Genomic DNA, 25,964 nt, shown 5'->3' with positions numbered 1-25,964 from the left:
TAGCCATTCAAAGAGTTACTCTATAAACGAGGACTGCATTAACTCAAATCAACTAATAGATTTATTAGTCATGAATTAATTAACTTTCAAACAACAACAGTATACATTGAAGACATGGTACATAATAAAGCAGAGTAAATTACTATCAAGGAATACGATTTAACGTGGTTACATGTGTCTCCAGAATAACCTCCAAGAGAGAAAATACTATGTGTGTATAAACACACAGGAGTTCTGTGCTAAAATGAACTCAACAAGATACAATTCATAATATGAAACATACAGTAAGGTTCATAAAGGTAGAATGTAAAAAAAGACAGTCTAGAAAAACAACCCACGAGCTCGGAAACAAGAACTCAAAGTTACAACAAAATGCATTCTCCCCTTTAAACGTTTAGAAACACGGCTTAGGACGCACCACCAAGAAATTGCGGTTAGAGTTGCTCCTCTAAATCTGCTCTGTATGCATGTTGTTCTCTCTCTTCCTCCATGGAAGGGCCCCTGTTCAATGATATGAGTGCTGCTCATGGTGGTCTGATTCTTCCACAGGCACCTTCCTTTCGAGGACCTTCCCGAGAGCCTGGAGGATCTGCTCCTTGTTGTTCTGGATGTTGTATGAGGTAAGGTCTGTCAGTGCTCGGAAGTCCTTTGCTGTGTAGGTGAGATGTTTAGTGAGGTAGGGGGAGCTGCTTGAGCTAATGTCAACATCCCCTGCCTTCCTCTCCTCCTCACCCTTACGTGCCACACCTTCAGAATGAGAACATAACAATACGGTCAGCCTTAAACATTAAACAAACAAACATCAAACTATAGTTTAACTAACAATATCAACAAAGTGCAATACAATCCAGTCCAATACAATACAATACAATACGATACAAAGGTTTATGACAATGATTTTTGGCCCTGATCTCTAAAGCACACAACATTGAAAATTGACAGAATATTGATTTGATTGACAGGCACAGGGCGAATGGCATATTGACAGCTTGAGCCATTAGCTAGCTACAGTAGGTCATTGACTACCTCTGCTTCTTTTACAATTATGATAATCTTGACAGTGCTTACCAGGGGCCTTGAACTCTTTGAATGAGATGTTGACTAAAGGGAAGTGAAGGACTATGGGAGCCTTGGGGTTCTCCTCCTCCTCAAAGATGTAGAGCTCTTTCAGGGGCTGTCCCTCCAGGCTGCTGAAGTCAATGCGGGGGAAGGGGATGCTGTGGTCTTTGCAGTAAACCTCAGTCCTCTTTAGGACCTGGTAGATCGATTAAAGAGATGTCAGTCAGACAATTCAAACACTGTGTATGGCAGTTACAAGTCATATGCACCTTCTGGCCTAGTGTGTGTGTGTGCAAACCTGTACGAAATATGGATCTAGCAAATTAAGTTCACTCTTGTATTATTCATAAACTCAACCCATTTACTTTGAATTGGTCCTCACACCACGAATAGTTGAGGGACATGATGATATCAACACCCCTCTCTGGTCTCAAGACAGGGGGACAGCCTGTGTTGATGGAGAACCCAGAGTCCGCCAGGTAGAGTGTGGGGTCAGCTGGAGTCAGTCTGTTGGGGAAGGCATCTGGATGCATATCTGCAGCAAGATTGGGAGAAAAACTTCACAAACATAATCTGAATCTACATGCATTAATAATACAATGCATAAATAGACTGCTGATGCCACACACACACACTGTATAACAGTGTTTGAGTAAATCCATGTTGAATTTGGATTAACAGCAATAGTTTGGGTGGTTCATGAGTGGCACCTTTCCAGGATGTAAAGTTGCTGTTGTCATTGTAGTTCCGGTGCAGGAAGAACCCACGCATGAAGTTGTAGATCTGAGTGATGACTGGCCGGCTGGTAAAGAAGCTGGTCAGCGCTGAGGCAGTGTTAGTGATAGGCTTGAAGAGGTAGGTGTCCAGGGTGGTTGGTTCATTGTCAAATTCTTTAGAGGAAGAAGCGGAGTGGTGTCAAACTCAAACATTGCCACACAGAGTTTATTGTGAGTTTGGCAGAGCAGTATGTTAGCTGCAGCAGTAAAATAAATAACCGAGACACTTAACATAGCTCTCCAGTCAGTTTTAGAATGGGTGACTAGCAATAGGCTGGTGCTAAATATATAAAAAACTAAAAGCATCATTTTTGGGACAAATCACTTGCTCAAACCTCGTTTAGATCAATTATTGAATAATGTGGCTATTGAGCAAATTGAGGAAACTAAACTGCCTGGTGTAACCCTAGATGGCAAGCTGTCATGGTGAAAACAGACTCAATGGTTGCGAAAATGGGACGAAGGTCTGTCCTTGATAGGGCGTTGCTCTGCCTTCTTGACGTCTCAGTAGACCAGACAGGTCCTTCAGGCCCTAGTTTTGTCGCACCTGGACTACTGCCCAGCTGTGTGGTGATGTGCGGCAAAGAAGGACATAGGTGAATTGCAGTTGGTCCAGAACAAAGCAGCACGTATGGCATTTAGATGCACACGGAGGGAAAGTGTCAGTAACATGCATGTCAGTCTCTCCTGGCTCAAAGTTGAGGAGAAATTGACCGCATCACTATTGATCTTTGTTCAGTCCTTGACTAATAATGTTCTGTATTATGTATTATGTTATGTGGACACCAAGAAGAGTAGCTAATACTTATGCAGCGGCTAATGGGGATCCTAATAAATACAAAATGCCAAATAAACATGTTAGAGACCTATTTTGTTGACTTCTTCCCCCAGCCATGTGCTCCAGGATGTTTGACCTCCAGTTGCAAAGTCCCAAAGCTGGGTCAGGTTAAGAGAGAAGACACTGCTCCAAAGACCTGTCAACACAGAGGCAAAGGTGCCCACACTGTAGAAAGTATTGCATTTACATTGAAATCCATAGATCATTAGTAGCAGGTATATTGTGACATACAGTAGAAGTCGGAAGTTTACATACACTTAGGTTGGAGTCATTAAAACTCGTTTTTCAACCACTCCACAAATTTCTTGTTAACAAACTATAGTTTTGGCAAGTCGGTTAGGACATCTACTCTGTGCATGACACAAGTAATTTTTCCAACAATTGTTTCCAGACAGATTATTTCACTAAAAATTAACTGAATCACAATTCCAATGGGTCAGAAGTTTACATACACTAAGTTGACTGTGCCTTTCAACAGCTTGGAAAATTCCAGAAAATGATGTCATGGCTTTAGAAGCTTCTGATCTTATTTGAGTCAATTGGAGGTGTACCTGTGGATGTATTTCAAGGCCTACCTTCAAACTCAGTGCCTCTTTGCTTGACGTCATTAGAAAATCAAAAGAAATCAGCCAAGACCTCAGAAAAAAAACTGTAGACCTCCACAAGTCTAGTTCATCCTTGCGAGCAATTTCCAAATGCCTGAAGGTACCACGTTCATCTGTACAAACAATAGTACACAAGTATAAACACCATGGCACCACGCAGCCATCATACCTCTCAGGAAGGAGACGCGTTCTGTCTCCTAGAGAGGAACGTACTTTGGTGCGAAAAGTGCAAATCAATCCCAGAACAACAGCAAAGGACCTTGTGAAGATGCTGGAGGAAACAGGTACAAAAGTATCTATATCCACAGTAAAACGAGTCCTAACCTGAAAGGCCTCTCAGCAAAGAAGAAGCCACTGCTCCAAAACCGCCATAAAAAAGCCAGACTATGGTTTGCAACTGCACATGGGGACAAAGATCGTACTTTTTGGAGAAATGTCCTTTGGTATGATGAAACAAAAGTAGAACTGTTTGGCCATAATGACCATCGTTATGTTCGGAGGAAAAAGGGGGAGGCTTGCAAGCCGAAGAACTCCATCCCAACCATGAAGCACGGGGGTGGCAGCATCATGTTGTGGGGGTGCTTTGCTGCAGGAGGGACTGGTGCAATTCACAAAATAGATGGCAACACGAGGCAGGAAAATGGTTGCGATATATTGAAGCAACATCTCAAGACATCAGGCAGGAAGTAAAAGCTTGGTCACAAATGGGTCTTCCAAATGGACAATGACCCCAAGCATACTTCCAAAGTTGTGGACAACAAAGTAAAGGTATTGGAGTGGCTATCACAAAGCCCTGACCTCAATCCTATAGAAAATTTGTGGACAGAACTGAAAAAGCGCGTGGAGGCCTACAAACCTGACTCCGTTACACCAGCTCTGTCAGGAGGAATGGGCCAGAATTCACCCAACTTATTGTGGGAAGCTTGTGGAAGGCTACCCAAAGCATTTGACCCAAGTTAAACAATTTAAAGGCAATGCTACCAAATACTAATTGAGTGTATGTAAACTTCTGAACCACTTGGAATGTGATAAAATAAATAAAAGCTGAAATAAATCACTCTCTCTACTATTATTCTGACATTTCACATTCTTAAAATAAAGTGGTGATCCTAACTGACCTAAGACATGGAATTTGTACTAATATTAAATGTCAGGAATTGTGAATAACTGAGTTTAAATGTATTTGGCTAAGGTGTATGTAAACTTCCGACTTCAACTGTGTCTGTCTGTCTGTCTGTCTGTCTGTCTGTCTGTCTGTCTGTCTGTCTGTCTGTCTGTCTGTCTGTCTGTCTGTCTGTCTGTCTGTCTGTGTGAAACGCATGCACACACACAAGTAAGTGTTCTCTCACCAAGCAGAGAGGCGATACATATCTCTGGATGTTTCTTGACCAGGTGACCAAGGTAGAATTCACTCCCAAAGTCCTCCGCATGGACATAGGCCCCATACTTTGGGAAGCCCACCTCATATGGTGTGAACTCACACCACTCTAAAAGGATAGGAATAGAAAGATAAACAAATTGTTCTGTTATTATTACATTTATAGGTCATTTATACTGCAACTGCTATTTTCAATCGGTTGTAAGGCATTTTATCTATGTCTTGCCTCCCACTACAAAAATGTTTTAGTTTGTAACTGGATACATAAGGATATGTAAATAACATAAGTTAACACCATCAAAATGGTGTTACAATATTCCTTGCTTCAACATGTGGACCATTGTTTGGGTTTCATTAAAATACATATCAAACATAAGTTGCTCGAACAGCTTTACCAAACTCTGTTGTGGTGCCTTTCGCTCCGTCCTTTAGGTTGACAGCAGTACAGATGGGTAAAGGGTTCTGGCCCTCTGATACTGCCTTCTGCTGGTCAGACAGGGTACTGGTTTTCTTCTACAAACCCCACAGGAGAAATCAATGATTTACATAGTATGAACAACACTAATGTTAGGCGCTGTGTTGAAGCCACCGTGTCTCCATCATGGCACTTTCCCACCATTGTAAACCATATTTTGGAAGCTATAGAAATGCATTTATTAATGTCTACATTCGTTTTTGCCACCTTTATTCTATTAAAGTTAAAGCACCACAATCCCCACATTCCATGGGTAGTGACAGACAGCCAGGCTGAAGTGGCTGACTGAGCACAGAGCAAGGCTTGCTGTGACATCAGAGAGACCTGGTGATAAACACTCCCAGACCCACAGTGTGAAGTGTGAGAGACTTGACTGAGAAAGCAGCCCTGCTCCATTCAAATAGAGAGCTGCCTCTCAATAATTAAGACTATCTAGATCGCCACACAGTTACAAAGTTTAATACTAGGTCGGGTACATCTCATCCAATCTACTATCTAAGTGGAGAGCCAATTCTGCCCCTCTGTTTTTTTTCTGATTTGGTGGCTCATTTCTTTAGCGGGCGTAACAAATAGTCATGTCAGTCATGCTTTGTTTTGACAGGATTGATTTACCCATGTTTCTGGATCTGCTTGATCCTATAGTCATTTTATTGTGTTCCGTGTCTACCAGCAATCATTCTGTTATTTGATTATTCTCATTTAATCAGATTCATCTCTGGTAAACTCTAGCAATCAGAATAGGCTGAAGACAGAGGTTGGTTCTTGGTTGTTAGAGTTCTCACCAATGATTTATATATACACTAGATGACGGACAGGGGGGCGCTGTGTTGATACCACCGTGCCTCCATCTTGGTACTCCCCCACCGTAGTAAAAAAGTGTTTTGTAAGCTATATAATGCATTTATTAATGTCTACATTTGTTTTTACCACATTATTATTTCACAGACACCTTAATGCATACTTTGAAATTATATTATGTGAGCTAAACATACATTTTCCTTAAAGTATATATTATATGTTACTAGTACCCACCACAACAAAAAATACTTAAATACATGTAATTCTGTCCTTGAAACATTTAATTGAAATACTTTAGAATTCCATTCATTCCCATTGAGGACTGTTCCTACTGGGGAGTACCAAAATGGCCAACTGATGGCTTCAAAGCCTCTCTGGCCAATAGCATCAGCAATCCAGGGTTTATATACATCATTGGGAGAAATCAATCTGTCAAATACGCTGCTGTAACCAAATTCACAAAACACATTATGTAAAGTATCATAACTCAGTGTGAAAGACATAATAGTGTGTCTGTAGTAAAAACATCTCATAGTTTCAATGTAATTAAAGGCGACAAAACCATTTTTGCGGAACTTCTTCCTATTGCAGTGTGATTAGTACAGTGTGTATTGTAAAGTATGAGTGTACAGTAGGCTGCTGTACCTTCCCATGAAGGCAGTGCTCAATGACCAGACCCCACATGTCTATGAGTGACACCATATGTCCCTCCTTCTCTTTCTCTGCCATCTGGTGTTTGTAGTACAGCAGCTTCTCAGTGGTGAAGGCACTGAGGATACTCTTGGTGATTTCCTCCTCCATAGCCGAGATGGACTCATCCATATCACGCTGTGACCAATCTGCTTCCTGATACAGGGTGGCTAAGGCCCTGTTGAACAGGAATGTGTTATGTCACTTACTGTAAGTAGGAGTCTCAGTAGTATAAACTTAGTAAGTGAAGACAGGTTACAGTAGAGATTACAGGGTAAAAATACCTGTGAGCCAAAACTGTCTGAGCTCATAAGGAAATTCAAAGTGACAAATGTAATTTGTTAGTTTTTGTTTGTTTGTTAGTTTTTGTTTGATTGTTTGTTCGTTCATTCATTCATTAATTCATTCATTCATTAATTCAGCTTATTGCAGATTTAATTGCGATGGAGATAAATGCCATGCTCACCATGTGGAGCCTGACACACCAGTGATGTAGCTCACAGCGTCCAGTAGGCCCAGTCTCTGCAGCCCCTTCAGACTGCCATACAGGCCGGTCATTGCTCTGGTCCCTCCCCCTGAGCCAACCACAGCTACAACAGGCAACTGGGGGAAGAAAGACAAACAACATCTCTGGTTGGATTTTCCATCTGTCAGTCAATCTGTTTTAACACATTCTGTTGAGACTTGTTTCGTAATGACAGTGGATGACATCTGCACATCACAGTAGAAATGAACAATTTCCCCACAACAATGAGACTGAAAAAAGGCAAACAAATTTGGTCAGCATCAATATTCAGTCTCCATTAGTGTTGAAATTATGGCTGATAAGCAGCAATTAGTGTGGTGTGTAAATTAGTGCATAAAAATCATCACCATGTACCTTTTTAGGGTCAGGAGGAGAGGTGAGACCCAACTCTTTTCGTAAGGCCTGACCCACTAGCACCTTTCTCTTATTCAGGAATTCTTTTTCCTCCGAAGGGATGTCAAAATCAAGACGCACCTCAAATTCAATGTCTGGGCTGTGGATTTACAGAGGCCGTACATACACCCACCCACCCACCCACGCACGAACCCACGCACACACACACACACACACACACACACACACACACACACACACACACACGTACACACATCTAACACATTAATAACAACTAAATACGCCACGTGTTTAAATACTTCTGAATTAAATGAAGAGTTTATTTCCATCTATATATCAACCATTTTTTTTGTTTTTTCATCAGAAAGGATTGCTTATGGATACCTTCATGTGTAAAATATTACTGTTCTCAGATTTGTTATGAATAGATTTTAGATGTGTATGAAAATGTAGTTTTTTTTTGCAAAACACATTGTTTAGCTGGAATGGAAGGTTTGCATCCTGTATATTTATTAGGATCAATGCACTCAATGTATGTCGCTCTGGATAAGAACATCTGCTAAATAACTAAAATGTCAAATGTAAATGTTTTACATACATGTCTCATATTACTGTATTATATTATTATTATAAATATGTATATACAGTACCAGTCAAACGTTTGGACATACCTACTCATTCAAGGGTTTTTTCTTATTTTTACTTTTATCTATATTGTAGAATAGTAAAGACATCAAAAATATGAAATCACACATATGGAGTCATGTAGTAACCAAAAAAGTGTTAAACAAATCAAAATATATTTTAGATTTTAGATTCTTCAAAGTAGCCACCTGCCTTGATGACAGCTTTGCACACTCTTGGCATTCTCTCAAGCAGCTTCACCTGGAATTGTTTCCTTCAGTCTTGAAGGAGTTCCCATATATGCTGAGCACTTGTTGGCTGCTTTTCCATCACTCTGTGGTCCAACTCATTCCAAACCATCTCAATTGGGTTGAGGTGAGGTGATTGTGGAGGCCAGGTCATCTGATGCATGCACTCCATCACTCTCCTTCTTGGTCAAATAGCCTTTACACAGTTTGGAGGTGTGTTTTGGATCATTGTCCTATTAAAAAACAAATGATAGTCCCACTAAGCACAAACCAGATGGGATGGCATATCGCTGCAGAATGCTGTGGTAGCCATGCTGGTTATGTGTGCCTTGAATTCTAAACAAATCATTGACAGTGTCACCAGCAATGCACCCCCACACCATCACACCTCCTCCATGCTTTACGGTGGGAACCACACATGCGGAGATCATCCGTTCACCGACTCTGTGTCTCACAATGACACAGCGGTTAGAACCAAAAATCTCAAATTTAGACTCATCAGACCAAAGGACAGATTTCCACCGGTCTAAGTCCTTTGCTCGTGTTTCTTGGCCCAGGCAAGTCTATTCTCCTTATTGGTGTCCTTTAGTAGTGGTTTCTTTGCAGCAATTCGACCACGAAGGCCTGATTCATGCAGTCTCCTCTGAACAGTTGATGTTGAGATGTCTGTTACTTGAACTCTGTGAAGCATTTTTTTGGTCTGCAATTTCTGAGGCTGGTAACTCCAAGGAACTAATTGTCTGCAGCTGATGTAACTCTGGGTCTTCCTTTCCTGTGGCGGTCCTCACGAGAGCCAGTTTCATCATAGCGCTTGATGGTTTTTGCAATTGCACTTGCACTTGAAGAAACGTTCAAAGTTCTTGAAATGTTCCAGATTGATTGACCTTAATGTCTTAAAGTAATGATGGACTGTCGTTTATCTTTGCTTATTTGAGCTGTTCTTGACATAATAAGGACTCTTTTAGGACTCTTTTACCAATTAGGGCTATCTTCTGTATACCGGCCGTACCTTGTCACAACACAACTGATTGGCACACATTAAGAGGGAAATAAATGTACTTTTAACAAGGCACACCTGTTAGTTGAAATAAATTCCAGGTGACTACCTGATGAAGCTGGTTGACAGAATGTCAAGAGTGTGCAAAGCTGTCATCAAGGCAAAGGGTGGCTTCTTTGAAGATTCTCAAACATAAAATATATTTTGATTTTTGTAACACTTTTTTGGTTACTACATGATTCTAAAATCATGTGTTATTTCTGAGTTTTTATGTCTTTACTATTATTCTACAATGTAGAAGATAGTAAAAAATAAAGAAAAACCCTTGAATGAGTAGCTGTGTCCAAACTTTTGACTGGTACTGTCTATACACTGCTCAAAAAAAGAAAGTTTACTGAAAGTAAAGGGGCTGAATAATATTGCACGCCCAATTTTTCCGTTTTTGATTTGTTAAAAAAGTTTGAAATATCCAATACACAATGATTGTGTCCCACTTGTTGTTGATTCTTCACAAAAAAATACAGTTTTATATCTTTATGTTTGAAGCCTGAAATGTGGCAAAAGGTCGCAAAGTTCAAGTGGGCCAAATACTTTCGCAAGGCACTGTATATAGCATTTGGCAAAAAAACATGATTTATTTGTCTCTCTGAAATGAAACCGTCAAGTGAAAGATATTGATATTGTCATTGAACAATGCCATGACATGATTGGATCGTGAAAAAATGTACACATTTTTCTCATAATTTCTTTAAACAATACAAGCTATTTTAATATTTCTGAAAATGGATATATAGCGTTTTGGAAAGAAACTCTTCAAATACTGATGGTTTGTTTCATAAAAAAGGAAAGCACTTTACCAGTCCTCTGTTCTCAAATGTAGATCCACCATGTCCTGTGAAGGGGGAGTGTCCATGTAAATCACATGGGCTTTATAAACATTGTTCATCAATAAGCTTTCCTTGGCACTTTATACATACACTAGAAGGGTGCAAAGAATTAGGTCTACTGTACCTCTCCCACAGGTAAAGATACTTTGAAATCATTACTGGCTGGAAGTTGCAGGAGTGGAACAGTAGATAAGCCAGTGACATTTGGATCTTCTACCTCACCCAATTTATCCTGGGGATACAAAAAATATGATTGTGGAATTTAAAAAATCATATGGAACTTGTATAAAGATAGGAAAGATATTGGTCAAGTAAATGATCAGTTAACCGCACCCTCACGCAAAGCTCTGTCTCCAGGTCTCTGTTGATGTAGTAGCGCAGAGTTTTGGTCAGGTTGGATGTTTTTTGAGGAGCAAGAATCTTATGCTCTTCTGGAAAGGCCCCACTCATTTTCAGGACCACATTCTGCTCCACTAGAACAATAACAACATAGATGTGGTTGCTCAGTTCAGTGATCTATGATCTCAGTTCAGTGATCAGTGATCTATGAATATCCTGTGTAGACCGGTCTGATTATGCACAGACAGACAGACAGAATGCATACATACATTGGGAGGTATTTAGAGAATAAGTGGCCCCTCCACTAGAACAATAACAACATAGATAATACATACATTGCAAGCAACTTTGCAGCAGGGGCAGTCTTTAGACTGATAGAACTTTCTTCTTTAATTTTGCAAACATTTTATGGGTCAAGTAAAGGCCAAACTATGTTCAACAGGACAGTAGATAATAATTTGAATGATACTCACTGGCAGTGGTCATCAGCTTTTCTATATTCACATCCACAGTAGAGAATGGGGAGGCCTAGGACAAAGTATACCACAATAAACAGCATATAGAATTGCCTTCTGTTCGTGGGTGTGAATTATTTGCTTTAATTTTGTACAGCATTACATTACACATACAGTTCCTTCAGATGGTATTCACACCCCTTAATTTATTGTACAATTTGTTGTGCTACAAATTGGGATTGAAATTAATTTAATTGTATTTTTTGTTTTTTTACGATCTACACCAAATACTCTGTAATGTCAAAGTGGAAGAAAAAGTATGTTTTTAAAGATTTATGAAACAATAAAACACTAATATATGTTGATTAAATAAGTGTTGACATCCCTGAGTCAATACATGTTAGAATCACTTTTGGCAGTGATTACAGCTGTGAGGGTTTCTGGGTAAGTCTCTAAGAGCTTTGCACACCTGGATTGTACAATATTTGCCTATTATTATTTTTTAAACTCTTCAAGCTCTGTCAAGTTGGTTATTGATTATTGCTAGACAGCCATTTTCAAGTCTTGCCATATATTTTCAAGCCGATTTAAGTCAAAACTGTAATTAGGCCACATTCAAGCAACTCCAGTGTACTGTATATTTGGCCTTGAGTTTAAAGTATTTGTCCTGCTGAAATGTGAATTTGTCTCCCAGTGTCTGTTGGAAAGCAGACTGTACTTGATTTCCTCTAGGATTTTCCCTGTGGTCAGCTCTATTCCGTTTCTTTTCATGCCCCCAAAAAACTCTCTAGTCCTTGCTGATGACAAGTATATCCATAACATGCTTGAAAATATGAATGTGTTTTGATGTGTTTGACCAAACATAATGCTTTGTATTCAGGACAAAAGGTTTTGCCACACTTTAGTGCATTATTGCAAACAGGGTGTAGGTTTAGGAATAGTTTAATTATGTACACTGTATTCTTTTCACTCTGTCATTTAGGTTCGTTTTGTGGAGTAACTAAAATGTTGTTGACTCATCCTCAGTTTTCTCCCATCACAGCCATTAAACTGTTTTAAAATCACCATTGGCCTCATGATGAAATCCCTGAGCGGTTTCCTTACTCTCTGGCAACTGAGTTAGGAAGGACGCCTGTACATTTGTAGTGACTGGGTGTGTTAATACACCATCCAAAGCATAATAATAACTTCACCATGCTCAAACTCATATTTATTGTCTGCTTTTTCAAATGTTTTACCCATCTATTAATAGATTACCTTCTATGCGACGCATTAGAAAACCTCCCTGGACTTTGTGGTTGAATCTGCGCTTGAAATTCACTACTTGACTGAAGGACCTTAAAGATAATTGCATGTGTTGGGTATAGAGATGGGGAAATCATTAAATAACCATGTTAACCACCTTTATTGCACATAGAGTGAGTCCATGCAACTTATTATGTGACTTGTTAAGCTAAGTTACATTTTTACTCCTGAACTTATTTAGGTTTGCCATAACAAAAGGGTTGAATACTTATTGACTCAAGACAATTCAGCTTTTCATTTTTTATTAATTTGTCAAAATTGTGGGGCATTGTGGGGTATAGTGTGTAGATCAGTGGCACAAAACCTCAATTTAATCCATTTAAAAATTCAGGCTGTAACACAACAAAATGTGGAAAAAGGGGTGTGAATAATTTGTTGGTTCTTATAGCACATTGCTATGTCCTGTCATTATTGACCTCATCATTATCCATCTCTGACCATCCTTGTGATGTTGACTTTGCCTTAGAATGATCAGCAAACCAAATGAATGCCCTTACCACGAGTACACCATTAGAGAGATACTCGCCAGCAGGCTCTTTACTGCAAACAGGGAACACAAGAAACAAACTTTTTTCAGTCATTGAAGTAGTTCCCTTACAAAAAAGGTGTTTAAAGCAGCAATCCTTAATTGAAACATTAACAAAGTGTTCTCCCCTCCAGTTTCGGTAAAAAGCTGAGGGATGGGGCTGAAGAATTGCAACCACTCTCAAATCCATAGACTACAGGTGTCACGACCGTCAGAAGAAATAGACCAAAGCGCAGCGTGGTGAGCGTACATTACTTTTTTTCTGATGTCGCCAACAAAAACAATAAACAATACCACACGACCGTGAAGCTTAAGCGAGATATAGTGCCACTAACAAAGTCAACTTCCCACAATCACAACAGGGAAAAAAGGCTGCCTAAGTGTGATTCCCAATCAGAGACAACGATAGACTGCTGTCCCTGATTGAGAACCATACCCGGCCAAAACAAAAAAATACAAAGAAACATAGAAAACAGAACATAGAATGCCCACCCAAATCACACCCTGACCAAACCAAAATAGAGACATCAAAAAGGCTCTCTCAGGTCAGGGCGTGACAACAGGGTTCCCCAATAAGCAGCCCGCTGTCCAAATTCGGCACACGAGTGATTTTATTTGTTTTGTATTCATTTTGTTGTCAGATATAAAAGACTGCAAAATCACCCGGAAATTAAATTGCGTGATTTTATTTTATGAAATCTGTTCCCAAGTAATAGAGAGGCATGTTTGTTTGTATCCCAATGTAATTAAAGTTTGAAATTATTCAGTTTTTAACTATGTTTCGACCCCACGACCATCCGCTCAAGGAAAAATTGCGCCACAGCTGAATATACAGTTGATGTCGGAAGTTTACATACACTTAGGTTGGAGTCATTAAAACTTGTTTTTCAACCACTGCACAAATTTCTTGTTAACAAACTATAGTTTTAGCAAATCGGTTAGGACATCTACACTGTGAATGACACAAGTCAATTTTCCAACAATTGTTGACAGACAGATTATTTCACTTACAATTCACTGTATCACAATTCCAGTGTTCCAGTAGGTCAGAAGTTTACATACATTAAGTTGACTGTGCCTTTAAACAGCTTGGAAAATTCCAGAAAATTATGTCATGTCTTGAGAAGCTTCTGGTAGGCTAATTGACATCATTTGAGTCAATTGGAGGTGTACCTGTGGATGTATTTCAAGGCCTACCTTCAAACTCAGTGCCTCTTTGCTTGACATCATTAGCAAATCAAAAGAAATCAGCCAAGACCTCAGAAAAAACTGTAGACCTCCACAAGTCTAGTTCATCCTTGCGAGCAATTTCCAAACGCCTGAAGGTACCACGTTCATCTATACAAACAATAGTACGCAAGTGTTAACACCATGGGACCACGCAGCCGTCATACTGCTCAGGAAGGAGATGCATTCTGTCTCCTAGAGATGAACGTACTTTGGTGCGAAAAGTGCAAATCAATCCCAGAACAACAGCAAAGGACCTTGTGAAGATGCTGGAGGAAACAGGTACAAAAGTATCTATATCCACAGTAAAAACGAGTTCTATATCGACACAACCTGAAAGGCCGCTCAGCAAAGAAGAAGCCACTGCTCCAAAACCGCCATAAAAAACAGACTACGGTTTGCAACTGCACATGGGGACAAAGATTGTACTTTTTGGAGGAATGTCCTCTGGTCTGATGAAACAAAAATAGAACTGTTTGGCCATAATGACCATCATTATGTTTGGAGGAAAAAGGGGGAGGCTTGCAAGCCGAAGAACACCATTACAACCGTGAAGCACGGAGGTGGCAGCATCATGTTGTGGGGGTGCTTTGCTTCAGGAGGGACTGGTGCACTTCACAAAATAGATGGCATCATGAGGCAGGAAAATTATGAGGCAGGAAAATTATCTATGTAGATAGAAGCAACATCTCAAGACATCAGTCAGGAAGTTAAAGCTTGGTTGCAAATGGGTCTTCCAAATGGACAATGACCTCAAGCATAATTCCAAAGTTGTGGCAAAATGGCTTAAGTAGTAGTAAGTCAAGGTATTGGAGTGGCCATCACAAAGCCCTGACCTCAATCCTATAGGAAATGTGTGGTCAGAACTGAAAAAGCATGTGCGAGCAAGGAGGCCTACAAACCTGACTGTGTTACACCAGCTCTTTCAGGAGGAATGGGCCAAAATTCACCCAACTTATTGTGGAAAGCTTGTGGAAGGCTACCTGAAACGTTTGACCCAAGTTAAACAATTTAAAGGCATTGCTACCAAATACTAATTGAGTATATGTAAACTTCTGACCCACTGGGAATGTGATGAAAGAAATAAAAGCTGAAATAAATCCTTCTCTCGATTATTATTCTGACATTTCATATTCTTAAAATAAAGTGGTGATCCTAACTGACCTAAGACAGGGAATTTTTACGAGGATTAAATGTCAGGAATTGTGAAAACTGAGTTTAAATATAATTGGCTAAGGTGTATGTAAACTTCCGACTTCAACTGTAATTGGGGACCCCTCGATTACTCTATGGATGCAAGGACTGACCATCCATGACATCATAAATAGTTGTAACAATGCTTTTAGGCTACACAGAGCTTGTTTACATTTACTTTGTTTACAAACATTGGAGACAGGTAGCCTAGCGCAGGGGTCTTCAACCTTTTATTGCATTAGAGCTCCTTTTAAAAAATGAAACATGTCACGAGCTAGTCATTTCTTCCTAACTTTCAAATAGGCACATTCTTCTCCTCTCACCTGCAACTCTGCCTCGGGTCCTTAGTGTACAAGAGAAAGTAGTGAAGTAGTACTGTTGTAGTGTTTTCTGTCAATATACCTGGTAAAATAATTTTCTCGCAAATTTCATATTTTCCCAAATGATGTTCTCAGTTTTACTTTTCAGTCTTCAAATTACAATTGTTCATAGAGAAACAATGACATTGGATGTTGTCAATGCAGCATGTCAATGCTTAAAACATATATATTTTTTAATTGGTCTGGAAGAAATTTAGACTTTTGAGTGTATTTCCTCTTTAATTGTGCATCTGGCCCTTTAATTGAGCATCTAGCAAGTGAGGAATGTGCAATGTGCCGGTCTAGAGATGGTTCTGTACTACAGCAGCTCATGGCAAATTTTTCAAATAACAAATAATAGATGCAAATGATATACTTTACTTACTCATGATATACTTCTGACAGGAAAGCCTACTTTACAATTAACATTTAATATAAAGGTTTTGGGGAAAGTATTTCTGTCAACCCACAAGGAGGTTATCACATCCACTGGCTACACATGGGAGTGATAAACAAGCGCGGCACAGAGGCTATTGCAGGAAATGAATTGGCTTTTTAAGCCAATAGTGGCTAACCAGGTGTGGGATAATGTCAATGTTGCGTTGATTAGATAGTCGCTAGGAGATATTTGTGAGATTTGTTTATGACAGTTTACGGTGGAACTAGGGCTGTGGCAGTCACAAAATATTCTCAGCCGGTGATTGTCACACAAATAACTGTTGGTCTCATGGTAATTGACAGTTAATTAACATAAAGACATTTAGCATCTCCTGGCTTCCACTGCCTCTGATGAATATCTACATTTTAAAAAGTCTAATAAATTAATGTAATATAGCCTACACTTCACAGTAAATATATTATTTACTTTAGACAGGTCTAAAGATGCACGATATGAAGAAAATGTAGCCTATTTCAGAAGACCAGAATATCATACTCTGAGTTGTCCTTACGTTAGGTCCTGATCTGGTTACGTCAAATGGCTGTGGGCTACACTAGTTCATATAGCAGACAAGATTTGCTTAGAATTCCGTGGCATTATTTTATAGTATGAAGAATTCAATTGAACAAAGCTGAATAAAATAGAAAGGATATTTTCTCCAAATGATTTGAGGAAGTGTGCACATGCGGCTATGTTGAGCCGTTAATGAACAAAGAAATAGATATTTACTATACAAACGTTGGTCTATATGTTTTGATTTTTAATACATTGTAAGGCTGCATGACGCAACTCTAATGATGATTTGAAAAAAGTCACTTGAAAGGCATGAGCTCAGTTTTTTTTGCTGCAGGCTGTACACACTTCATCAGTCTCTCATTCACAATTTGACAAGCACTTGATAATGCCTGGAATTTCGCGGTGGCATCCCCTTTCTGTGGCCATAATGCACCCTAAAAAAATCCATGCCTTTTGCGGCCAGTGGCGGTTGTGCCCTTTTCCCTGAGGGGTGCGCGCTCAGAATCACCTCTCACTCACATGGCTCTCCATCAAGTGATCGGGTCTTTCTGACAGGTTACAAGTGAAGGCAGACATATGTGGGCATCCTTATCCAATTCTGAGGTGCATATTGAAGATATTGGAAGAACTGTCCACATTTACTTTTCATCAGCCGAGAAGATGAGTAGGCCTAACAAACAGCAAAAGCACTAGCCTATGTCAATCTACTATCTCCCATAGTACAAACGTTGACCTATTCTATTCTGTGCAATAAATAAATATTCCAAACATAGTCTGGGACAGTTGTGGGATACGATACATCCCAAATTAATATAACCACTAGCATCAAAACATGTTTTTAACGCGATGTGACTGACGCAGCAGATCAGAACGTTTAGCTTAAAATGTTGAGAAGCTATTTGGATATTTCTTCACATTATAAGTGTAGAAATGAGCACATGGTAGTAGGCTATCAGCCGAATGTTCCATTAGCAGAAAACACCATTATCAAAAGTGACCATAAATGCAATTATGCATGTAATGCTTTAATTATAAAGGCGCATTTTTATGGTGAAAATGATTTTCCCCAAACTTGAAACTCAGGCGCTGTTTATGTAAGCCAGTTAGGCTCTAAACCCCTTGTAAAGCAGATTAACGTGCTTAATTTATTTGGCCACTTTAGTTGTGATACAAACCTTATCAAAACATACCGTATAGGCCTGTGGGCTAGGCTACATGAGGTGTGCGACTATGATTAGAAAAAGACGCAGAAAAAGGCATTGTTTCTTATTCTGGGCATCATTCACAAGTGATACTATATAATTCACAAGTGATAGGCTAATATTGTCACCCCATCAGACTATTCTTGATTTAATCTTGTTTTTACATATACTAAATAATATATGTGTGAATTTGTATTTATTTAGAATGGACCATTATCATGCACCTGTATCGAAACAGGGGCAGCAGGAAAAAATATATGTAATCGATGCACTTAAATAGCGAATGGAGGACGCTGTTCCCGTGGTTCATTTTCATGCCAGCCAGGTAGGCTATACTCCTGTTGTAAATATAAACAAAGTGCTTAAAATTAGGAAAGTTGAGAAATAAATATAAACTCAGCAAAAAAAGAAACGTCCCTTTTTCAGGACCCTGTCTTTCAAAGATAATTCGTAAAAATCCAACTAACTTCACAGATCTTCATTGTAAAGTGTTTAAACACTTTCTTGTTCAATGAACCATTTACAATTAATGAACATGCACCTGTGGAACGGTCGTTAAGACACTAACAGTTACAGACGGTAGGCAATTAAGGTCACAGTTATGAAAACTTAGGACACTAAAGAGGCCTTTCTACTGACTCTGAAAAACACCAAAAGAAAGATGCCCAGGGTCCCTGCTCATCTGCGTGAACATGCCTTAGGAATGCTGCAAGGAAGCATGAGGACTGCAGATGTGGCCATGGCAATAAATTGCAATGTCCGTACTATGAGACGCCTAAAACAGCACTACAGGGAGACAGGACGGACAGCTGATCCTCCTCGCAGTGGCAGACCACGTGTACCAACATCTGCACAGGATCAAGTACATCCGAACATCACACCTGTGGGACAGGTACAGGATGGCAACAACAACTGCCCGATTTACACCAGGAACGCACAATCCCTCCATCGGTGCTCAGACTGTCCGCAATAGGCTGAGAGAGGCTGGACTGAGGGCTTGTAGGCCTGTTGAAAGGCAGGTCCTCACCAGACATCACCGGGAAACAACGTCGCCTATGGGCACAAACCCACCGTCACTGGACCAGACAGGACTGTCAAAAAGTGCTCTTCACTGACGAGCCGCGGTTTTGTCTCACCAGGGGTGATGGTTGGATTCGCGTTTATCGTCGAAGGAATAAACCGAGGCCTGTACTCTGGAGCGGGACCGATTTGGAGGTGGAGGGTACGTCATGGTCTGGGGCGGTGTGTCACAGCATCATCGGACTGAGCTTGTTGTCATTGCAGGCAATCTCAATGCTGTGCGTTACAGGGAAGACATCCTCCTCCCTCATGTGGTACCCTTCCTGCAGGCTCATCCTAACATGCTCCTCCAGCATACAATGCCACCAGCCATACTGCTCGTTCTGTGTGTGATTTCCTGCAAGACAGGAATGTCAGTGTTCTGCCATAGCCAGCGAAGAGCCCGGATCTCAATCCCATTGAGCATGTCTGGGACCTGTTGGACCGGAAGGTGAGGGCTAGGGCCATTCTCTCCAGAAATGTCCGGGAACTTGCATACTCTTGGTGGAGGAGTGGGGTAACATCTCACAGCAAGAACTGGCAAATCTGGTGCAGTCCAAGAGAAGGAGATGCACTACAGTACTTAATGCAGCCGGTGGCCACACAAGATACTGACTGTTACTTTTGACCCCCCTTTGTTCAGGGACAAATTATTCCATTTCTGTTAGTCACATGTCTGTGGAACTTGTTCAGTCTTGTTATCTTGTTATGGTCATACAAATATTTACAAATGTTAAGTTTGCTGAAAATAAACGCGGTTGACAGTGAGTGGACGTTTCTTTTTTTGCTGAGTTTAGGAGGCCTAGCCTATTGAAAGCTGATGGGATCCTCCTCTTTTTAATAGAGGCCATCACTCAGTTTTCTCGCACAACTGCATAGCCTATTGAAATGTTGCGCAACCGGAGCTCATGGGCTCTCTTGAAGCGTTTGGTTAGATTTTCGATTACATTTGCATTGATGTCAGAGTGATTAGAGGGACAATAGAGTGCTGAGTACCAGGCAGTTAGCAGGTTTGGTAGGCTACTAATGACCAGCAGCATCACAGCTTGGAGAAGCCTAATTACAGTGACTAAACGGTCACGTGGAATTTGACTGCCTTCATGACGGTCACTGCAACAGCCCTGGGTCGAACACCTGAAAATACTTTTAGAATTATTTGGAGGCACACAACTGGCCTTGCGGTTAAGAGCGGCAGGTAAACTAGTGGTTAAGAGTGGCAGGTAACCTAGAGGTTAAGAGCTTTGGGAAAATATCCTAAAGGTTGCTGGTTCGAATCCCTGAGACAGCTAAGTGAAAAATCTGTCGATGTGCTCTTCAGCAAGGCACTTCATCCTAATTGCTGTGGATAAGAGTGTCTGCTAAATGAATAATTGTTTTGTTACATGTGAAACTGCAAATTTGATTTTTACTATCACATTTGGAGAAACAATCACAATGGAAAGTTTTTCACATAAGAAACTGTAATTGAGATTGTTTTTCACATGTGAACTTGCAATTCCATAGGTGAAATTTAAGCTCAACTTGTGAAAACAGCTATTTCACTTGTGCTTTTTTGTAAGGGTTGTTACAACAAAACTTTTAATCCTCTTCCCACAATGGCATGGATGTCAAAGTTGACACTCACCTCTCCAGCAACTCAAACTCAACCCACAATTCATCTTTGGTCTGAAATAGAGAGGAGGCATAGGAGACTAAGGATGTGATTCATTAATTACATATTCTAGTTATATTCCTTAGCGCTAGAACATGTCCTACCGGTTCACAGATGAAGGTCTTGGTCTCCTTCTTCCCAGGGATGAGGTTATTGATGTCAAACACTACGGTGGAGCACAGGTCATCGTCATTGCCAATGAAACTGTCCTCATCGTACACTTTCAACTCCACGATATTCTGAAAAGACAAGGGCATCTCTTTATCACAATTGGATGTACTGTATTTTGATTTACAGCATACGTTTGTTTACACATGCAAAACTAGTAAGTCTATAAACTCTCTTTCTGGAATTGACTGGAATTTTCACACAAGATAACGCATTCCTTTTGCAATTCTAATCTGTTCCATGGCATGTGAAATAACACGATAACCTATTATTTTCAATATATTTAAGGGAAAAAAATGCATCCAAACTAGCTTTTCAGGTGTTTGTGAAAGCAAAGTCGGGTAGAAAGTATTTTTTATGTTTTAAAATTCAATTGGTGTTACAATAAAATGTATTATTTGAGCTGCACAAAAGTAAGTCACTGCATTTGTGTAGTTTGCTTAAAGTGTGTAGCAGCCTTAAGGGGATTCCAAGGGATGTGACTTACCAGCATGCCCGAACACCCAAAATGTGTAGCTACGCCTGTCATTCAATGTTGCCAACTCCTCAGTAAGGAAAGTAGCTATATTGGCTGTCCTAAAAGTCGCTAGAAGTCACAAAATGACATCATCGCCTAATTTGCATATTTTGCCATGTGCATGTAATTGTGATGTATGCTGTAGGAGAGAGGAATAACGTTTGTACTTTCTTTTGTTTTTTTTAATGTCACAATTCCAACCCTCCTCCTTTATCCGGGCTTGGGACCGGTAAAAGTGACCCAAAAGAAACACTCTGGCGGAGTAACTTAGTTTTTAATTTAAAAAAAATAGCATTTCTTTTTTTTGTTTCGTTTTTTACATTTACATCACGTCCTGAATGTAAGCCAGGGCGGAATCAGCCAGCTGCGGCTTTCCGCCTGCTCTGACTACAGCTGGGAGGGACTGCTGCGCGAGGACTGGGCCGCCTGTGAGTGCTTTGGGACAGGGCTGGGGCCCATGGCAGCACCCGCTGCTCTTTGAGAAGAGTAAGAACGGTACCTGCTTTCACCAAAAGTCTCCAATAACACCAGAAAAAGTAGATTTGTTCGCTAGTTGCCTTTTTTAAAATGTGTCTCTAGAGGGGTCTGAATACTCGCTAAATATATAGCAACAAAGTCGCTAAGTTGGCAACACTGCTGTCATTACACCCTATATGCAAATACATAAGATTTAGGGACACCATATCCCTCTGAGGTATATCTGCCTAGTGATTGGCATACTGTATGAGGGGGTTTACCTTGACGTGACTGTGGACCCTGAATTGGAAACTCTCATTCCACTCTGGGGTCTTGCTGTTGGGCACAGTTTTAGTACAGAGGGTCCTGGCAGACGCTGTGGGGAGACCTACAGTAACATAACAGTCGGACTCAGACCCTGCAAAACAAAACAAAATAAATATTATTATTCACCTGAAATAATTGTCTGCTGTGATAATGAATTTAGAAATCTATGAAAAGTATATTGAAAACAATATGACTCACAATAATCATGAGAGCAGTTGTTTATTGCTCGGAGTACGGTAACTGTCAGGCTCTGGTAGGTCATAACCTCTCTCTAATAGGGGAGGCAAAAACATACATGGTTACAAAAATACAAACACATACTACATACTATATACATATTATGGACAAATGTGCTGAATGGTGTACAGATATCGGATCTCTTAAGTCGCAATTTTTTTCCCTTGCGCATCAGGAAGTTCAAATGAGCTTTGTGAAACCCACATGTATCTTTTCTCCATGCGGAGGCAGTCATTCAGACCAGCGGGTCTATCCATTGTCACATAATTGAAAGTGTGAAAACTGATAAAAGGCTACTGTTTGTGTTGAGTTGATGAGCTGATTTGGGCCATCAGAGGAAATCTTAACGTTTCTAGCGAACCTAATTTTACGAATCAACTGTCAACATTTTGTTGAATTGTGGCCTGGGGTGATCTAGTGGTTAGGGCCGCTGCCTTCGCATATTTCGGCCCACTGATTCCGGCCCATGCCATTCTGGCACAAATAACTAAATTCCCTCGATTGACAAGATTTAGTTACACATTTTAAATATGTACAGACAAGGGATTATTTACCCCTAATCTTGATAAGAAATGACCATAGCATACACTTTTATTTTAGGCCATGGATGCGGATCCAACTTTTTGGAGATCTGTTGACTTAAAAATCTGAGCTTCCCAAAGCTTCTGGGCGTGTGGATCATTCTCTATGCGTAGAGAACAGGCTACTCAAAATAAGTACCCTATAGTGTTGTTTCGAAGTAGCTAGCCTACAGTGATTTTTCAAAGTAACCTACAGTGCTGTTTCGAAGTATGCTACAGTGTTGTTTCTCAGTAGCCTACAAGGTTGTTTCAAAGCACCCTACAGCGTTGTTTCAAAGTAGTCTACAGCGTTGTTTCGAAGTAGCCTACAGTGTTGTTTCGAAGTAGCCTACAGTGTTGTTTCGAAGTAGCCTACAGGGTTGTTTTGAATGGTGAGCAGATGATGTTAACAAACCATAGAATAGCCTACCTGTGTATTTTGCCTAGTGGCGCACGCTGTTGAGTGTTGACCACGTGAGAGAAAAATGTGGTGGTGTTACGTTATACTACTATGCTAAAATGTTTGGTTCTGTTTTGTACAATAATGTGATCATTATGGGCTCTTGCAGACACTGATTCAGCTTTAATCTAACTTTATTTAATGACCACCATTCTCTTGAGTGGCCTGTTCTCTATGCGTAAAGTAAAGAATATACAGATGCACAGAACATGAAGAAGGAAATAAATTCCACAAATTAACTTTTAACAAGGCACACACACCTGTTAATTGAAATGCATTCCAGGTGACTACCTCATGAAGCTGGTTGACAGAATGCCAAGAGTGTGCAAAGCTGTCATCAAGGCAAAGGGTGGCTACTTTGAAAATTCTCAAACATAAAATATATTTTGATTTTTGAACAGGTTTTTCTAAACTACATAATTCCATATCTGTTATTTCATAGTTTTGATGTCTTCACTATTATTCTACAACGTAGAAAATAGTAAAAATAAAGAAAACCCTTGAATGAGTTTATGAGAAGAAAAATCATATATATATGATTTTTCTTCTCATAAAATGTTATTATTATTTTATTTAACTAGGCAAGTCAGTTAAGAACAAATTCTTATTTACAATGACAGCCTAGAAACAGTGGGTTTAACTGCCTTGTTCAGGGGCAGAACAACAGATTTTTACCTTCTCAGCTCAGGGATTTGATCTAGCAACCTTTCGGTTACTGGCCCATAGCTCTAACCACTAGGCTACCTGCCACCCCAACTTGGCTGGCCAAACACAATCACCCGCGGGCCACTAGTTGAGTAACCCTGGGCCTACACTGTCCTCACAAGTTCTCAGAAGATCTGTTGCATAAATATTCTAGCTACATATTTAAAATAAAGAGGTACCTTCAACATGGTTAGTTAATGTTCCTCCTACAGTAGGTTTGCAGAGAATTGAATGTCCTGTCAGCTGTCGGGTATCCTTCTCCCTGCAGAGTGGAAGGAATAAACACTATATAGGTGAGGCAAAATGGGAGGAGCCACTGTTCCTCTTTTCTCAGGCTCAAGCATGTCAAACTTCACGTAGGTCAATGCGAATGTGGAGGAAGGTTGCTCTAAAGCTGTCCTTTATGAGATGTAGGGTTTATAAGGGCTCGGTTGCAACATGAAAAAATAACTATTATCAACAGCCAACATTCTGACAAGAGAAGCTGCTGATCAAAGCGTAATTTTATTAAATTGACGCCAGACACAAAAACCTTTCTATGTTCTGACATGTATGTATATATGTGTGTATGTGCTTGAATTGGACACAATTACACTTTGATCAGCAGCAACTCATCAGTATGTTTGCTGTTGGTAATAGTTCATTTTTCATTTATGTCATGTGTGTTTATGTTCCATTCTAACAGAGGCCTCATGAAACCTGCATCCTATAAAGGACAGCTTTAGAGCAACCTTCCCCTACATTCACGTTAACCTGTATGGAGTGGGCACTGGCCGGGACTGGTCTGTCCATTAACAGTTCTTAAATGGCCTTCAAAACCTTTAAATGAGCCGTCCGGGATTCGAAAAACAACAAAGCAGTTCCCCTGCCACTTGTTTTGGTAAAAATGGATGACCAATTCTAGATTAGGAATGGTACATAATTTTTTAAAACTTTGATGTTAATATAATTGTAAATAGACACTGCATACTGTAGCTTCAAAACATGGTTACATCATGGATGGTTCAGGTCGGCAGGTAGCCTAGCGATTAGAGCGTTGGGCCAGTAACCAAAAGGTTGCTAGCTTGAGCAAGGCACTTAACCCTAACTGTTCCAGGTTCATCATTGATAATGGCAGACACTGACAGTGAACCCACTCTGCCAGGGTGTCTCATTTCCCATTGACACATGCAAATTAATACACACTTTTACATGTGTGAAATAAGACAAATATAAGCACCATCACATTATTATTATTATAAATGCAGCATGAACTTAGTTTAACTGTCGTACCCCATCAGAACCCAAAATATAAGCCTGTTTTACTCCCATGTTTGTAAACAAAGTAAATGGAAACAAACATGATATAGACTCAAAACATGGTTTAAACTATAATTGTTATATAATAGATGGTCAGTCCTTGCTCTCATATCGCTGTCTATGAATTTGAGCGAGATTACATTTCTCTAGCCCCAACCCTCAGTTTTTTACCCAAAACAGTGGTGGGAAATATGCTTCGTTATTGATTCAATTCCAGATTGGCCCTTTAAAGCTACAGTCTGTGATTTGGGAAGCGGTTCAAAGGTCATTTCAATTCTTGATATTTACCCATTTATTCTTGAAGAATATAACTTATAAATGTCTCATGCACTTACTGTCTGCCTTGTTAATATCCCAATGGGCCCATTCCCCCATGCACAACTGTCTATCTTGTTAATAACCCAATGGGCCCATTGCAACCAACATGTTAGCATATACATTTTTTAAACTAGGCAAGTCAGTTAAGAACAAATTCTTATTTTCAATGATGGCCTAGGAACAGTGGGTTAACTGCCTTTTTCAGGAGCAGAACAACAGGTTTTTACCTTGTCGGCTCAGGGATTTGATCTTGCAACCTTTCGGTTACTAGTCCAAGTCTCTAACCACTAGGCTACCTGCCACATATATTATGTATATCCTGACAAGATAAATGCAGTACATGTCTCTCAGCCCCAGCAATGGGGGTCGTTGTCCACAAAGTGGCATGGT

At 40.1% G+C, this 25,964-nt stretch overlaps 1 protein-coding gene across 1 annotated transcript; it reads right to left on the bottom strand.

Annotated features, from left to right (window-relative positions):
- Positions 1 to 43: 43 nt before the first annotated feature.
- On the bottom strand, positions 44 to 24,223 carry LOC110528130 (cytosolic phospholipase A2 zeta). Its single transcript, XM_021609953.2, has 20 exons — positions 24,137 to 24,223; positions 22,194 to 22,266; positions 21,950 to 22,086; positions 20,632 to 20,766; positions 20,501 to 20,541; positions 12,852 to 12,894; positions 11,068 to 11,122; positions 10,589 to 10,728; positions 10,380 to 10,487; positions 10,226 to 10,260; positions 7,500 to 7,638; positions 7,086 to 7,222; positions 6,575 to 6,797; positions 5,052 to 5,169; positions 4,628 to 4,765; positions 2,702 to 2,809; positions 1,770 to 1,949; positions 1,425 to 1,594; positions 1,069 to 1,255; positions 44 to 747 (listed from the first exon to the last, which is right to left on the bottom strand). Exons 1-20 carry the CDS (start codon positions 24,143 to 24,145, stop codon positions 506 to 508), a joined length of 2,418 nt encoding a protein of 805 aa, XP_021465628.1. The 5' UTR covers positions 24,146 to 24,223; the 3' UTR covers positions 44 to 505.
- Positions 24,224 to 25,964: the final 1,741 nt, after the last annotated feature.

The sequence above is a fragment of the Oncorhynchus mykiss genome, chromosome 1 (genome assembly GCF_013265735.2).
Source record: "Oncorhynchus mykiss isolate Arlee chromosome 1, USDA_OmykA_1.1, whole genome shotgun sequence".
In the NCBI taxonomy this organism is placed as follows: Eukaryota; Metazoa; Chordata; class Actinopteri; order Salmoniformes; family Salmonidae; genus Oncorhynchus; species Oncorhynchus mykiss.
Note: the sequence above shows the minus strand (reverse complement) of the source record. Positions and strands in the feature narration are given on the sequence as shown.